Raw genomic sequence first — 16867 nt, forward strand, 5'->3', positions numbered from 1 at the left:
TTTCCCTTTCTTTACTTCTGATTTCCTTCTTTCTCCCTTCTTTCCTCTCTCCCTTTCTTCCTCCCTCCCTCCCCTCACTTCTTTCTTTCCTTCCTTCCTTCATTTCTTTGTTTCGAAAAAACTTACCATAATAATGTCTGATTTTAAGACTAACAGATCGGCTGAAAGTTTTTAGAATGGAAAGCACTGTCTTGTCTTCACCTTCCCTCTTACTGCAGTTTTCACAAGGAATCACTTTTAAGCAGTTTTAAATTCTGGTGGTTAATCTCCATGTTTAAATAATGTGCTTACACAACTACATTTTGATTTATTAGTTTTAGTGTACTTAAAAAATTTTTTGTTTCTGATTTGCAAAAGTAATACAACATCCATAGTGGAACATTTAGCAAGTATAGTAAAGCACAAAGAAAATAAAACTAACATTCTATCTAGAGATCATAGAAATTAACATTTTGGTTCTTTATCTTTTTTAAAGATAAAAGATGGGATGGATTTAAAAATCCACATATATATACATTTTTTTTAAATGAGAATGTATTTCCTGAGGTGCTATATAGTTTTTAATCACATCCTTGCAATGAACTGCAAATTCGATTTTTCTAGCTTTTTTTCCTTTTTAATATTTAAATGAAACATGACCTATAGAAAAACATTTGTCTTCCAACTTTTGCAATTTCCTGGGAACAAAGTACATTTTTTAGGAGGATATCTTTAATAATACGTGGAATGAAATGAGTATCCTAGTTTGGAATTCTAAATGAAAGTATAAATTACCTCACAGTTCAATTTCTTTACTTTTGTATTAATGTGAATCCAATGGCATACCACTATACATAAATTGCGGTTATAACAGTGTCTATTATACAGTATAATAAAATATTGGTTGTCTAATTAAAATATATATATACTGCAGCCAAGGAAAAGAAGGAGGTGGAAAGGAGAGAGCTGAACCAAATAAGGCAAAATCTTGGTACCTGCTGACTCTTGAGTATAGCGTGTATGGAAGTTCATTGTACTATTCTCTACTTCTGATATATTTGAAAATTTTCATATTAACATTTTTTGTTTTCTACATCAAAAGTTAACTTCACACTCTGGACCCTGTTATACGAGATGCCTTTGTTGCTGCCAAAGTTCCAATTCAAGGATGGCAGGCATGGAAAGTGTGGGAATCCACAATAGCAAATGTTCATTGATTCTGTTACAGTTCCTTAAGCTTTGAGATTTAGGCCACCTGTTAGCTTAGTTTGTTAGGTATGCTACAACAAAAACAGAATCATGACTTAAACAGGAATTTATTTTCACACAGTTCCAGAGGTTAGAAGTCCAAGCTCAAGGTGTAGGGAGGTTTGGCAAGTCTCTCATTGGCTTGCCTTCTTTCTGTGTTCTCATGTGACATCAAACTGCTATCTACAGACTCACCTTAAATTTATGTATGCAGTTCTATGACCTCTCATCCAAAACCCTGGGGTCTAAGTGTATTTCACAATTTGGATTTTTAAAAATATTTTAGAAAGCAGGATATATATAGATATATCCACATATCATATGTTATATCTATATCTCTCTATATATCATATGTTATATAATACCCCCAGCAAGGTCTGAAGAGGCACCTTATAAAGAGAGCACTTAAGATTTCTTTAGTGGGGTGCCTGGATGGCTCAGTTGGTTAAGTGGCTCTTGATTTTGGCTCAAGACATCTCATGGTTGTGAGATCAACCCCCACAGAGCCTGCTTAAGATTCTCTGTCTCTCTGACATGATATTCTATGGAAAACCCAGAGATTCCACCAAAAACCTCCTAGAACTGATACGTGAATTCAGCAAGGTCGCAGGATATAAAATCAGTGCACAGAAATCAGTTGCATTTCTATACGCCAATAATGAGGCAACAGAGAAATCAAGGAATCGATCCCATTTGCAATTGCACCAAAAATCATAAAATACCTAGGAATAAACCTAACCAAAGAGGTGAAAAATCTATACACTGAAAACTATAGAAAGCTTATGAAAGAAATTGAAGAAGACATTTAAAAAATGAAAAAATATTCCATGCTCCTGGATTGGAAGAACAAATATTGTTAAAATGTCGATACAACCCAAAGCAATCTACATATTCAATGCAATTCCTATCAAAATAACACCAGCATTCTTCACAGAGCTAGAACAAACAATCCTAAAATTTATATGAAATCAGAAAAGACCCTGAATAGCCAAAGCAATCCTGAAAAAGAAAACTAAAGCTGGAGGCATCACAATCTGGGACTTGTATTACAAAGCTGTAATCAAGACAGTATGGTACTGGCACAAAAACAGACACTTAGATGAGTGGAACAGAATAGAGAATCCAGAAGTGAATCCACAAACATATGGCCAACTAATCTTTGACAAAGCAGGAAAGAATATCCAATAAAATAAAAATATTCTCTTCAGCAAATGGTGTTGGGAAAACTGGATAGTGACCTGCAGCAGAATGAACCTGGACCACTTTCTTACACCATACACAAAAACTCAAAATGGATGAAAGACTTAAACGTAAGATAGAAAGCCGTCAAAATCTGCCAGGAAAAAGCAGGTAAAAGCCTCTTTGATCTCAGGTGCAGCAGCTTCTCACTCAACATGTCCCGAGGCAAGGGAAACAAAAGCAAAAATGAACTGGGACCTCATCAAGATAAAAAGCTTCTGCATAATGAAGGAAAAACAATCAGCAAAACTAAAAGGCAACCAATGGAATGGGAGAAGATATTTGCAAATGACATATCCGATAAAGGGTTAGTATCCAAAATCTATATAGAACTTCTCAAACTCAATACCCGAAAAGCAGAATGCAGTCAAGAAATGGGCAAAAGACGTGAATAGACAATTTTCCAAAGAAGACATCCAGATGGCTAACAGACACATGAAAAAATGCTTAACATGGCTCATCATCAGGGAAATACAAATCCAAACCACAATGAGATACCACCTCACACCAGTCAGAATGGCTAATATTAACAATTCAGGCAACAACAGATGTTGGTGAGGATGCAGAGAAAGAGGATCTCTTTTGTACTGCTGGTGGGAATGCAAGCTGGTGCATTCTGGAAAACAGTATGGCGGTTCCTCAAAAAGTTAAAAATAGAACGACCCTACAACCCACCTGCACTAGTAGGTATTTATCTAAGGGATACAGGTGTGCTGTTTCAAAGGGGCACATACACCTCAATGTATACAGCAGCACTATCAACAATAGCTAAAGTACGGAAAGAGCCCAAATGTCCATCAACAGATGAATAAAGAAGAAGTGGTATATATATGAAATGGAGTATTACTCAGCAATCAAAAAGAATGAAATCTTGCCATTTGCAACAAAGTGGATGGAACTAGAGGGTATTATGCCAAACAAAATTAGAGAAAGACAAATATCATATGACTTCACTTATGTGGAATTTAAGATAAAAAACAGATGAACATAAGGGAAGGGGAGCAAAAATAATATAAAAACAGGGAGGGGGACAAAACATAAGAGACTCTTAAATACAGAAAACAAACTGAGGGTTGCTGGAGGGGTGTAGGTGAGGGGATGGGCTAAGTGGGTAAGGGGCATTAAGGAAGACACCTGTTGGGATGAGCACTGGGTATTATATGTAGAGGATGAATCACTAGAATCTACTGAAATCATTACTGCACTGTATGCTAACTAACCTGGATGTAAATTAAAAAATAAAATCTTAAAAAAAAAAGATTCTCCATCTCTGTCTCCTGCCCCTCCCCTACTTAAATAAATACATAAATAAATAACATGAAAAAGATCTCTTTAGCAAAGATTTGTATACTCCGTGATCCAGCCTTCCCATTCATAGGTTTACATCCGACAGAAATCAGTACACACATGAACCCTAAAGAAAGCATGCGCACATGTTCATAGCAGGCTTATTTGTAACAGCCTCAATTGGAAACGAGCCAAATGACCATGAGATTTAATTTCCTGAAAAGGCTCTTTAGGCGTACTGTCAAAAATAAGTCAGGATAAATTTTATGTCATGTGTATTTGACCTCAATCAGTTAGTTGGAGGGGTAAAAACTGCAGGTGCAGTCTGGGAAAAAGAGGACAAACACCCCTACACTAGAGGAGAGGCAGCTGGGACAACCTCACGGGACATGGATTCAGAAGACATGAAAGAAACAGAATGGACAAGAGATGGTGGCTGCTTTACGTGGGGGAATGGAGTCTAATTTGAGCAATTCAGCAGGTGATGGAGTCATTCCTGGAGAGGAATACAAAGGCAACTTCAGTTTGGAACATAACAAATTAGAAGGACGGAAAAGCTCAGGTAGAGATGGGTGGTGTGTGGTTGGGTCTGAAGCTTAGGAAAAAGGTCCGAGCTATACATAATGTCTTTTGGAGAGTCCTCAACAATGGGTGGAAAGTGAATCTGTAAAGAAGGAAAAGAACAGAGGACAGGAGGATGAAGTCAAAAAAGCTGGTGAACAGCTTGGCTTGCCCGCCTGCTACTTTGTTCCTTCTGCCCATGATCTGTTCTGATAAGTAAAATGAGGAGTCCTATGTCGTTGCATACAGAGCTACTGAGCATTATTATTAGGCAAAAAGCCAAATACTTAAACATAGCCTACTAAAAATGGGAAATCTAGAATGGAAATTTGGGATTAAATGTGATAGATTCAACTTACAATATAATTAAGTACCTATCATAGTACTTGACACACAGTAGGTATAAACTAAATGCTTATGGAGGATCTTAACTATGGACTCACGTGTTCACTTTGTCAAGTCCATAAAGCAGAAGGCTTGGTCCATGCCTCTCAGTCATTGTGTGCTGTTATCTTTATTTGCATTCTTCACAAAGGCTACTCAAGCAAAGCACTGGCTTCTAAGTACATCATGAATAGTCGAATTATTTTTTAAAAAGGCAGCATTGATATGACTGATCTTATGTTGGAAGAAGACTTTGTTTTCTCCCCCGTAGATGATTCCCTGAGCTTTCCTTCTCCCCAGTTCTCAGTTAATGTGATTCTTGCTGCCCCAAAGACAGTATTTTATTTGAAAGCATTTGCCTTATTTGGATAGCTATTAAAGGACTGTTTCTCCAAGGGAGGCTGAATTCACCACATGCTCCACTGGGAGGGTTTTTGCTAGGATACTGCACTTGCTTATCAGGGGATACAGGACACCTCAGGGATTGACCTGGCACACAGATGAAGGAAGAGATATTTCAGACTCCCCAGTGTCCTGGCAGAGCGAGGCATACTTCAGGAACTGTAGCGGACATTTAATTGTATGAGAATATTGCTAGTAGTCAGCATTAGTTTTTTTCCATTAAAGGTAATTCTCAAACCATCTAAGAATTAACTGCTTGCCTAAGAGTTCTAAATCCTCCTCCAGTCATCTGCTTATTTAGAGAAATATTTATTGAGTGATTACGGATGCCAACGGAGCATATTAGGTGCTGGGGAAAATGCAATCCCCTTCTAACATGAAACTTAAAAAATTTTTTTTCACCATCTTATTGAAAATATTTATTTTTTAAATTTCATCTCATTTTTTTATTTAAATTCAAGCTATTTAATATACAGTATAGTCTTGGCTTCAGAAGTAGAACCCAGTGATTCATCTCTTACATGTAACACTCAGTGCTCATCCTGCAAAATGCCCTCCTTAATGCCCATCACCCATTTAATCCACCTCTCCCTCAGACCCCCCTCCAACAACCCTCAGTTTGTTCTCTGTATTTAAGTGTCTCTTATGATTTGCCTGTTTTTATCTTATTTTTTCTTCCTTTCCCCTATGTTCATCTGTTGAGTTTCTCAAACTCCACATATAGCCCAGGTTAGTTTTTTTCTTTCCATAAATCTTCGTATCTAATTATGTGTATGTAAAACAAAAACAAAAACAAAAAACAATCTCATAAGCTCCTAATGAACCTGTCCACTAAGAATTTAAAGTAGCAGATATGGAAAAACTCTACTTTGTGGTAAGTTTTTGAAGCTATAAGACATCTGCTTGGATAATCACTAACCTGAAGAATCAATGAATTCCCAATCAACTATATTTGAGATAAACCTATGGAACGGTTTCATCCATAAGGCTTGCCTGGTTTCCTCTTAAATTCAATCTGTTACAGTAGCACACATCACTTAGCCTCTGGACAGCTTCTCTGTACACTCATGACAGAATGACAATGAGAAAGGAAAATAATGTCCTGCCTATTATGAAAACATCTTTGACCTTGAGTGCCCTTGAAAGGGTCTCATGGACCTCCCCAGACGTCACCTGGAGGACCACTGCCCTAGTCTAATCTCATTTTACCTATAAGGAAGCTGGATCTCACAAAGATTATGTGAGAAATCGAAAAGTCCATGGCCTGTTAATGACAGTATAATATCTCAGACAGTTTGTCTCACTTCTCTTGAGGTAGCTTCTGAATCAGAAACCTGGGAAATATACCCTAATGACCTGTCCTGTCACTCCAGTTGCAAAGACTGTCACACTATAGTACCAAAAATTTTGTTTTAAATAAAACAGACAAGAAAAGTCAACAAACGTGATAAATTCCGCAACAGGCATACTGTGTTAGCATCTGAATTAGGATCTTTATTTGAACAGAAACACTAGGGCAAATTCTATAGCCCTCCATGCCAGGCAGGCTGGTAATGACAAACTGCACAGTAAATATCACAGAAAAATACAGAAAGCAGAATTGCCACAATATCACCATTCATCACATTTTCTGAGTCTGAAATGCAATTGATGACATCATGCCAGCAAATTTTTCATAAGTACTGGCTGAAAGGGTGGTGGGTATATTAAAAGGCGGCAAATCAACTGGCAAGCATATAGAAATTTTTACGTAAGATGGAGTTGTTCTGAAATGTAGGTATTTTTCATTCTCTCACAGAACCTTATTTTGTTTTTTCAAAGTATATCAGGTTATCTTCTTCTTCCCCTAGAGATGATGACCTTTGTATGCTACCAGGTGATCTAAATCTTCTTTAAATGGATTGTAGCCTTGTTCCTTTAAACACCGCAGTGCGCAGAAAAGCTGGGCCAGTGGAGGAAATTCTTCCCAGGGAACCCATTCCCAACCTAGAAAAGAAAGATACCAAATCAATTTATTTAGCTGGAAGGAAACAAAGAATATTTATTTTGGCAAGTTAACCTATACTTCGAAAAAATTAATTAAATATAAAAATGACCTGCAACTAATAATAACATGCTACTAATCACAGTGATGCCATGCATTAGCTCAGCTGTACCAACATCATTTGCCTTTAGAATGAAGATCTTAACTGAAGGGGGATCATTTAAAAAATGCTGTTATTTCAACATGAGGCCAAGCTTACAAGGGCCCCATGATGGTAAAATCCAGATTTAAGAGAATTCAATTTTTGCTTGAATATTTGGCTGAACAAAACATACAGAACTTTACACATGACAGGTGGTAACACTACATGAAAACAAACCAGCTGCCCCACCTATAGAATAAGGTAAGTTACATTTCTAAGCTATCCTCCATCTTGTTAAAAAGTAATGGAAGCTGTGCAGAGAATAAAAATATTCTCTGGCTGTGGTACACTTTAGATAGAAAGACAATATGGATGGGACTGATTTTCAAAAATCCATTGAAAAAGGAAAGATTTAACAGTATCTATTGTGAAATACACAAAATCCTAGAAAAATGCTCTAGGCAACAGTATTCTCTTTGATGACTTAAATGTAAGGAACATGAAAGCACAGATGCTCATAACAGGTGAATATATAAATATTATATTACTAAGATGTACACTCCATGTTCTAAGTTTCTTCATGGTCACACACATATACTTATGTTTAAATGCAGTTTCTTCCACTAAGTGTTTCTCTGCCTGTAAGATACAGGTATGCAGTTTCACTCTGGGACAGGGGACAAAGAATCCATGAAATTAGAACAAGTTCAGGAAGGAGTGATCAGCAACTGTGACTTAAGAGTCTAAGAGAAAGAGAGTAGGACAGAAGGAGGGAGAAAGAAAGAGAGACAGAGAGAGAGAGGGAGAGAGGTGTCACCCAACAATGTGTTGCAAGATGCGGAATTAACAGTCTCAAGGGAGCTGTCTGTAAAGTTTATCCTGTCTGCGAGAAAATGAAGCATCTGATCCTCCTGATTATAATTGGATGGCTGGAGAAAAGATGTCATAACCAGTAACCTGAAGCAGGTGATCCAGATCCAGGATCTGACAAACATGGGAGAGAAAATGCATCTTTATGCTATAAATAAAACCACCACCACAGAGCTGCTGCACCCTGGCTGTGGTGCAGCTGGCTACCCAGCAAGTGAAAATAACTCCTGCTATGTTGTCATGAAGGGCTAGAGAGGAATCAGTGTTTCTTTTTTTCTTTTTCTTTTTCTTTTTTTTTTTTGAGGAATCAGTGTTTCTGATCAAATCTGACTTGGTGCTAGTAACCTTGGGCCTTATAAAATCATACTGTGTGACCTCAGATTACTAGCCTGTGAGAAGGTCAACAAAATGAAGGTGGACAAGCTCAAAAAAAGTTATATAAATGAAAAAAAATCACAAGGCATGTAAAAATGAGTCAAAACTACCAGATTCTAGGAAGGGAAAAACATTACACACCATAACATAGTAACAAAAACTCTAACACAGAACTTTATAACATAGGATAATAATCTTTTAGAAGTTGTTTAAATGTAGGCCGGTCTAGATACTATACTGAAGAACCTCATCCCCTTGTTCCCTTCTTCCTTCAACATGGTCTGAACAATATACTCTGAATAGGAGCCAGGCACGGGAGAGTCAAAGGTGAATGAGCCCAAACATCTGCTCTTTATGCATTCAAAGTTCAGTAAAGGAAAACTAGCGAGTACGATTTGAAGCTGAACACCCCAACTGAACCTAAGATGCCTTCTAACGTCAGGGGAAGAAAACTAGAAATACAGGCCTACAGTGCAGAGCAGGACAGGAAGTCGTGCCTTGCACCAGGCTTCAGCAACCCCAACCCCAACAGAGGCGGAGGCGGGGAGGCAGAGGCAGCCAGCTGGAGATTGGTCAGAACTGATGGGACAGTCAGTGGCTCTGCTGTTTTCCCCTCAGCCCTTCTCCACAAATGAATACTATGTCTGCTCCTTGTGAAGGACGCTAAGTATGCAAAACCAAAGTATTTCATCATTTTGTCTCGTCTTGTGTCAGGTTTTTGCTGCTGGTAGAAAAGAGAAAAATAAGGATATGGTCATTCCTTCCAAGTTTCGGGCTCTCTTTTAAGAGAACAATAATAATCTGTGCTTACTGCCTGAATATATGACACCTCGAACTAATTTTTAAAAATTCAGTTATGGGAACTGTACTTTGCTTTAAAGAAAAAAAGTAAATTGAGTCCTACAAACAGTGTTAAAGTGGAAATATACATATTTACACTGCAAGTTAATATTAAAAAGACAAGTAACTGTTCCTCCCCACAGCTTCAGGATGTCAAGACTACTGAGTTTTGTTTCCACTGTTACTCTGGACTCCCCTCTCTCCTATTCCTCCTTTTATCCAGGATCATTGGGGATGTGAGAGATAGAAGAACTTGTAGACAGCGCCCCCAGTGAACCTGGTACATTTTCTCACCTGCCCTTCTTAAGGCATGAATGATTTTAGTTGTACCTTAGGCCAACTGAAAGCCTTTGGATACTTCTTGCGTATTGATGTGTGTGTCGCTGTGATATAAGGAATATATATATAAGGAATATATATGATATATTCCTTATATCATAATCTATATATAGCTTTCCTCCCTGTTTTCTGGCACAGAGTTCCCGAAACCTTTGTATTTTCCTAAGAGATAGGGACGAGAGGAACACTTGCCATCCATAATAAGCCTCTTTCAACCGTACCTGAGTTTATGCTAATAAGCTGATGGGTGGCTGGGCTGAACCTATCCTTAGATAGGTTCAGAATTGGGGGCTGGTGACCAGAAAGATACATCCCACCTGAGGAGAGAGGAGAGGAGCTGGAGATTGAATTAATCACCAGCAGATAATGATTTAATCAATCATAGAGACTATGATAATATGTACCAATCCCATTACATACGAACCTCTATGAAAACCCCACACAACAGGATTCAGAGAGTTTTCTGGGAGGTGAACACGTCAAGGTGCTCATTGAGAGTACGGATGCTCTGCGTCCCTCCCTCTGCCCACCTTGCCCAGTGCGTCTTCCATGTGGCTGTTTCTGAGCTGTTTCCTCTATAACAAACTGGTAATGTAAGTAAAGTGGTTTCCTGAGTTCTGAAGGCCATTCTAGCAAATTACTGAACCTGAGGAGGAGGTTGTGGGAACCCCAATTTATAGCCAGGTGACCAGAAGTACAGGAGGCATCCAATTGATGTCTGGAGAACTATCTGATGTGAAGAAAAGAGCCACAGGTTTGGTGTTGGAGTGTAGTGAGTAAAAATAGCTCAGATGTTGCTAGTTCACTTTAGATGATTCCAAGTCATTACCTGTTTTATAAAAAGTCGTATATGACTCAACAGGCCTTCGGGTAGAACATGCCCTTCTGTTCAGTCAATGAATTCAATCTGCAAACCACTTAACTCATGATTTATCCATTCTAGAAATTTCACTTCTTCCAGGCCTTGGCACATATGCCCCCTCCTCAGAGGCCCTCCATGACCACCCTGTCTGATGCAGCACCCATGGGTCACTATCCTTTACACCGTTTTACTTTTATTCTTATTCCTTATCATTACATTGTAAAGTATCTGCTAATGTGTTGCCTTTCCCCCGGATTAAAAAAAATGTAAAACCTGAGAGGGGAGGGACTTTGTTCCACACACCACTGTTTCTTTAGCGCCTAGAATGGTACCTGGCATGCAGTATTCAGTAAGCATTTGTTGAATGACAAGATTCTTCCATAGTGGAGAATAAATTAAATGTTTATAGGGGAGGTCCAGTACACAAGACCGCTTGGATAAGGTTTCACAAGGCAAAGAATATATTTGGTAAGTTTGATATTTTATTCCTTCTCATGGAGTTTTATGAAATTTGAAGAGAGATGATCCATGCAAAGCCCTTAGGACAATGCTTAGCACACAGTAAATCACATCAATGTTGTTAAAGCTTTCAGAGCACTCGACTCAACACCGAGGATAATTGTTTTGTCAGGTTAGTCACTCTCCATGCAAGGAAATTTGTATCTTTCTTACACAAGTGAGAAAACTGAGGATGGCACCTTCAACGTTTTGCTTAAAATCAGTCTGAAGCAAAATTAAATGCTAAAAATAAAACTAAGACTTACTGAGTACTTACAGTGTTCATTTGGTTCTTTATATGTATTAACTAATTTTATCCCTACAACAACCCATCGGAGGTAGTTGCTATTATCACAGAGGAGAAAAGAGACCCAGAGACGTGAAATAACTCGCCCAAGGTTACAAACCTCTACGTGGAAAAACCAGGATGCAAGTCAAGTAGTCTGGCTCCAGGCCAGTTCTGTTTCCTGCTATATGCTTATGTCTCCAGGATTTAAGTATATGTATTTACACTTCTGTATGAAAAGATTAATTCTCTTTGCATGGCAAACATAATGTAATACTCAGATGATAAACTCCTCAAAGAACATGAATTATTACACATAATTCTCTTACTTTCATTTTTTTCAGGCTCTGTGTTCTTTGGTTCTGAATCATAAGTCATGTCCACTTCCCCTTTCATTAGTATTGTCACATAATGGTAATTTTCTTTCTCATCAAAGGAATTCACGACTGAGGCAAAGCGAACATTTTTCAAGCGAAGAGCTGCTTCTTCCCAGGTTTCCCTTTGAGCACATTCTTCCCACGTTTCACTGGAAAACAGAAGCACAGCACTGTATTCAATTTTAGTTACATAACTTATTATTTTTTTGCCATGAAATTCCTGCCTAGAAATTTCTAGTCTAAAGCAAAAAACAAAAAACCCTGTAATTGGCTCTTGCTTTCTAACAATCAATCAACAACCCTGCCTTTGGACATTCTCTTTATCTCAACTATAAAGTATCTGAAGTTATCTGAAGACCAAAAGGACTTCCTATTGAGAAAAAAAGAACATTTAGCCAATTCAGCACTAGTTCACGTGCCTGGCAACTGTATGCAATCAGGAGACAGTTAAGGATACAGTTAAGAGCACAGGCTTTAGAGTCAGCTAAACCTAATAAAAAGAGGTAATACTACTTTCCAACGGGGTTGTTGCAAGTGTATCAAGAAGTGGATGATGTCTTTTCCTGCAGTCTCAGAATTTTCGTTGAAGCCTTAAAATTCAGGACAATAGGCAATAAACACCTTAAATTCTAAAGAGTATGGCAAGAGAGCAAACAGATGCCATCTAAAGGCTTGCAAGTCTCTTGACCTTCACCCTACCCAGCCTACATAATAAGGAGATTTAGGGCAGGGAGGAAAGTTATGAATTTTCAAGCATAGTAGCAACGTTTCCCTTCATCCTGATGAAAGGACAACTCTGCCTGAAGCCAAGTGAGAGGTGCTTCAAGAAAACTGATCACAGAGATTGAGTGTGATTCCCAAGGAGATACTGGCGTATTCCTCCCCTGCTAAAGTCATATCGAGCTACAGAAACTCACAGGCCTGTGATTCAGAGTAGAGGTGGTACAAAGGTAAGAGCTCTTGGGCAAGTCTAAAGTGTGTCCCTTGGTGTTTAGGGATGTACGTGAATAGAGAAGCTGACGTTTATTCCCACTTTGAGAATCTGGAAAACAGGAGACTGGCTACAGAAGCCCATGATGAATGAGCAAGGAGAAAGGGTGACAGTGAGGGCATTACTCCCATTGTGAATTTTCTTCTGGGTCCAGTAGATGCTACAAGAGACTGCTGGGGATCCCAGCAGAAAGAAAAAGCAAGATAGTGTTCTAATAAGCAAGAGCTAAATCAGCCACCTATGTCTGAGAACTGTGCAGGAGAGACATCCTTGTGGGATTTCCAAACAACCAACAGACATACCCTGAGGAAGAGTGCACAACATCCAGAGGGCACCAATGGATGGATCACAGCAGCATTAGTCATGTAAAAAGTTTGGCCCACCCTCTCCCTCCCCAACATCCTGGAGAGGGAAGGAAACCAGAAACAGTGAGAAAAGGAGGAGGTCTTCCTCCTCTCTCCTTTCCCCACTACAGACAAATGCTTGGAAGTGGATCATAATGACCAAATGTGATTTATTTTTCTAATCAAGTGACAGGAAAACTATAGAATTTGCAGGAAATGTCAGAGAACAGCAGAAAAGGGAAAGACAACAGAAGGAGGGGTGCTTGGGTGGCTTAGTCAGTTAAGCCTCCAACTCTTGGTTTCCACTCAGGTCATGATCTCTTGGTTTTGTGGGTTTTAGCCCCGTGTCAGGCTCTGCACTGGCAATGTGGAGCCTGCTTGGGATTCTTTCTCTCTCCCTCTCTCTCTGCCCCTACCCCACTGGCAGTGTCTCTGCCTATCTCAAAATAAATAAGCTTAAAAAAATTATAAAGACAAGGGAAGGAGAAAATAAAGCCATTTTCTATTTGTCTCCTCTCAAACTTAGCCCATTCAGTATACCAGTCATATAAAGATAAGTGAAAGCATATATGTGAAGAGCTTGGCATAATATCTAGCACTCAGTAAAAAGCTCATTAAAGGACAATTCTGCCTATTATCATTGGATATCTGAGTAAAAATTCCAATACTTCATTGTGTTAGCATTAAGATACCTATCTCTAGCCATTGCAATTGACAAAGTACAATACAGTGTGTCCCTCTGGGCAATGTGACCCTTAACCTGGAAATTTTATTAGTTATTAACTGAAGGTTTATCTTAATTATCTAGGGGCACCTGGGTGGCTCAGTTGGTTAAGTGGCTGACTTCGGCTCAGGTCATGATCTTGCAGTTCGTGAGATCAAGCCCTGCGTCGGGCTCTGTGCTGACAGCTCGGAGCCTGGAGCCTGCTCCGGATTCTGTGTCTCCCTCTCTCTCTGCCCCTCCCCTGCTCGCACTCTGTCTCTCTCTCAAAAATAAACATGAAAAAAAATTTTTTAAATGTTTTATCTTAATTATCTAAAAATGATAAACTTATTGATGTTTTTTAAAATCCTGAAAACCATTTAAAAAATTCCATGTGCTAAAAGATCATAGGAATTCCATGTTTTATCAAAGACAAACTGATTAAAAGGCACCTGCATCAAGTCTCTAACTAGCACTTTATAACAAATAGGTAGATTACAAGAATATAGTCAGAATGTAAGAAATTCTAATGACCCATACTCTTCAACATGGGATGGTAAAAAAAAGGGAAAGAGGGATTACTGTTAGATTTGGAGACTTAAATTTATCAATCCCAAATCACAATCAATCCCAAAGTACAATCTTCCTTTGATCTTGATTGGTAGAAAACAATACATTTTCAAGACAAATGGGGAAAGTGGTACAGACTGACTATATCACAGGTTATTAAAGAATTATCTTGTTAAGGTGTGAGAACGTATTTTCTTAAGGTGTGAAAATGGAGTTACATTTTTTAAAAAAGCCTATGACAGGTACATAACGAACTGTTTATGGGCGGTATAATAAATGTCCGCGTTTTCCTTCAGAAGAGTCTAGAAAACAAGGGATCTGCGTGTCTGTTGGGATGGAGCAGTAAAGATGAAACAAGAACAAGCCGAGTAGTAAGTATATGAGGATTCACCAACTGTTTACTTTCATGTATGTTTGCACTTTCACACTAATGCAAAAACAAGCGCTGGCTCTGATCGCTTTAGATACTGTTCATCCACCGTTGACTTTAACCTATTCTCACTTCAGAACCCACCTTTTAGCAAAATCCCCGGCTTTCCGCACCATTGGGTAGATCTGACCCTTAACTGTCCAACTTCCTTTATCGGTCTGATCCGCCATCAAACACAGAGTGCCACGTTAAAGAGTGCTCCGTCCAACCTCCCCGCTGTATAAATGAAGACACCGAGGCCCAGAGTTTCACTAGCCCATGTGCTTGGTCACGGCGCAGCCAAACCTGCGCGGGCAGGCCACAGGCCGTCCATCCGTGTACTTTTAGTGCACAGCCCGAACCGTGCAAGTGCCTGAACTGCCACAACTGGGCTAGAGCTTCATAAAGACCCACTTTCCGCCTCTTATATGTAAACATTAAGAAAAACACACCCTACACATCAGCCCGCAGGCGCGGATAGAAGGCTGCCGGCAGAAAAAGGACTGGGCTGGCGGGGCTCAGGCCGACCACAGACCCTTCGCCAGCCCTCCGCAGCTCAGCGCCCCCTCCCGGCCGGCGCTTGCACCCAGGAGCGCGGCGGCCCGAGGAGAGAACAGAGGAACGCGCGAGATGACTCAGCGTCGGCGCACACGCAACGACGCAAAGACGCACGCACGGGGAGAGCTCGTCCTTCCCGTGCAAGTTCGGCTCTCCTTCGGTTGGCTCGGTGGTTGCTCACCCGAATTCCAAATGACCTCCGGGGAGTTGATAACTGCCGGCTCCTATAGTCCCTTTCCTCTTCCCCAGGAGGACGCAACGAGGATGCTTGCTGCTAGTCACCACTACTCCTACCGCGACTCCAAGCCGCCTACCCTGCGGCTCCGCGCGGGCCGTCATAGCGCGCGAGACCCGGCAGAGGCTGCGGGAGGTGACGTTCGCTCCGCCCCATGGGCCACGACCAGGCTTGCTGAGCCTGCGCGGGCCCCTGAAATCAAAGCCCGAGTCCCTGGGACGTAACCTTCGTGCGTGGTGTCTCTGCCTCACGTGGGGATCCCAGCTTGAGAAGTGTCGCGTTGCCTACCCCAGGACTGCCCGTCAAGGTTTCGTTTTAAGTAATGCCACTTACTGTTGTACTTTCAACGTTTATTATTCTCTATTTCAGATTTCTCCATCATGCGTTTACCAGCCACACGCTTTTATAAACCTCTGGGCCTTTGCACTTCCCATTTCTTTGTGTTTGGGTGAACTTCACCACCACAGTAAATTAGTTCTAATTATAACTCCAGTCAGTGTTGGACCAGGACAAGGACGGATAGTATAGAAACAACCTAGTATAAATAATTGAGAGTATTAACACAACATGGGAAAAAATTAAGGACAAACAATAAATTGTGCTGGAAGGAGCTAGATATTTGAGAGGAAAGAGAGGCACTGTTCCAGTTGTTTGCACACCATGCACTGGCAAAATAATCCCACCTGAAACAGAATTGTAATGAAAGTGAACTAAAAACGAGCAAATAACTAGACTTTGGATGGGGAGGATTTAATTTTTTTTTCATTAAAATAAATTAAGTTTGGGGCGCCTGGGTGGCTCAGTTTGTTGGGCGTCGGACTTCGGCTCAGGTCATGATCTCAGCAGCCTGTGAGTTCAAACCCGGTGTCAGGCTCTGTGCTGACAGCTCAGAGCCTGGAGCCTGCTTCAGATTCTGTGTCCCTCTCGCTCAGCCCTTCACCCGCTCATGCTCTCTCTCTAAGAATAAGTAAAACATTAAAAAAAAACTAAAATAAGTTTTACTTCTACCAAAATAATGTACATATAATTTAAAAAGTCAAATGGTAGAAAATGAAGTAAGGATGGGTAAGGAAAACTTTACCCACTAGTACTCCTTTCCTTCACTTTTAGCTCTTTGAACTATTATTTCTGACATTTGCCTCTGTATTTCAAAGTAATAAGCTTATTATTTATGTTCGGGTGAGTGACTGAACACTTGTACAGCATCTGTCCTTCCACCCACAAATGCATCCTTTAATAAGTTAGGTATCAGAAAGATATTCTGTAATATTTTCCCAAATAAAAATTGGCAACATATAGAAAGGATAATATGTCACCACTGGACAAGGGTAAAATACAAGGTGGGCTTAATATTTGAAAAATCAATCAATGTAATTTACTGTGT

At 39.9% G+C, this 16867-nt stretch overlaps 1 protein-coding gene across 2 annotated transcripts; it reads right to left on the reverse strand.

Moving 5' to 3' along the window:
- Positions 1 to 6573: 6573 nt before the first annotated feature.
- On the reverse strand, positions 6574 to 15676 carry NUDT15 (nudix hydrolase 15). 2 transcript variants are annotated; one of them, XM_047864770.1, is made up of 3 exons: positions 15430 to 15676; positions 11626 to 11822; positions 6574 to 7086 (listed from the first exon to the last, which is right to left on the reverse strand). In XM_047864770.1, exons 1-3 carry the CDS (start codon positions 15585 to 15587, stop codon positions 6947 to 6949), a joined length of 495 nt encoding a protein of 164 aa, XP_047720726.1. In that variant the 5' UTR covers positions 15588 to 15676; the 3' UTR covers positions 6574 to 6946. The 2 variants fall into 2 exon arrangements, with proteins under 2 accessions (XP_047720726.1, XP_047720727.1); XM_047864771.1 differs by lacking the exon at positions 15430 to 15676 and adding an exon at positions 14796 to 15101.
- Positions 15677 to 16867: the final 1191 nt, after the last annotated feature.

This window comes from Prionailurus viverrinus, chromosome A1 (genome assembly GCF_022837055.1).
Source record: "Prionailurus viverrinus isolate Anna chromosome A1, UM_Priviv_1.0, whole genome shotgun sequence".
In the NCBI taxonomy this organism is placed as follows: domain Eukaryota; kingdom Metazoa; phylum Chordata; class Mammalia; order Carnivora; family Felidae; genus Prionailurus; species Prionailurus viverrinus.

Bases quoted from the DNA above. Each gene is read 5' to 3' on its own strand.
- NUDT15 (XM_047864770.1), bottom strand. From the start codon at position 15,587: ATGACGGCCCGCGCGGAGCCGCAGGGTAGGCGGCTTGGAGTCGCGGTA. The intron at 11,823-15,429 runs GTGAGCAACCAC...TCTGTTTTCCAG, and splicing joins GGAGGTCATTTGGAATTCGG to TGAAACGTGGGAAGAATGTG. The intron at 7,087-11,625 runs GTAAGAGAATTA...TTTCTTTTCTAG, and splicing joins AGAGCCTGAAAAAAATGAAA to GTTGGGAATGGGTTCCCTGG.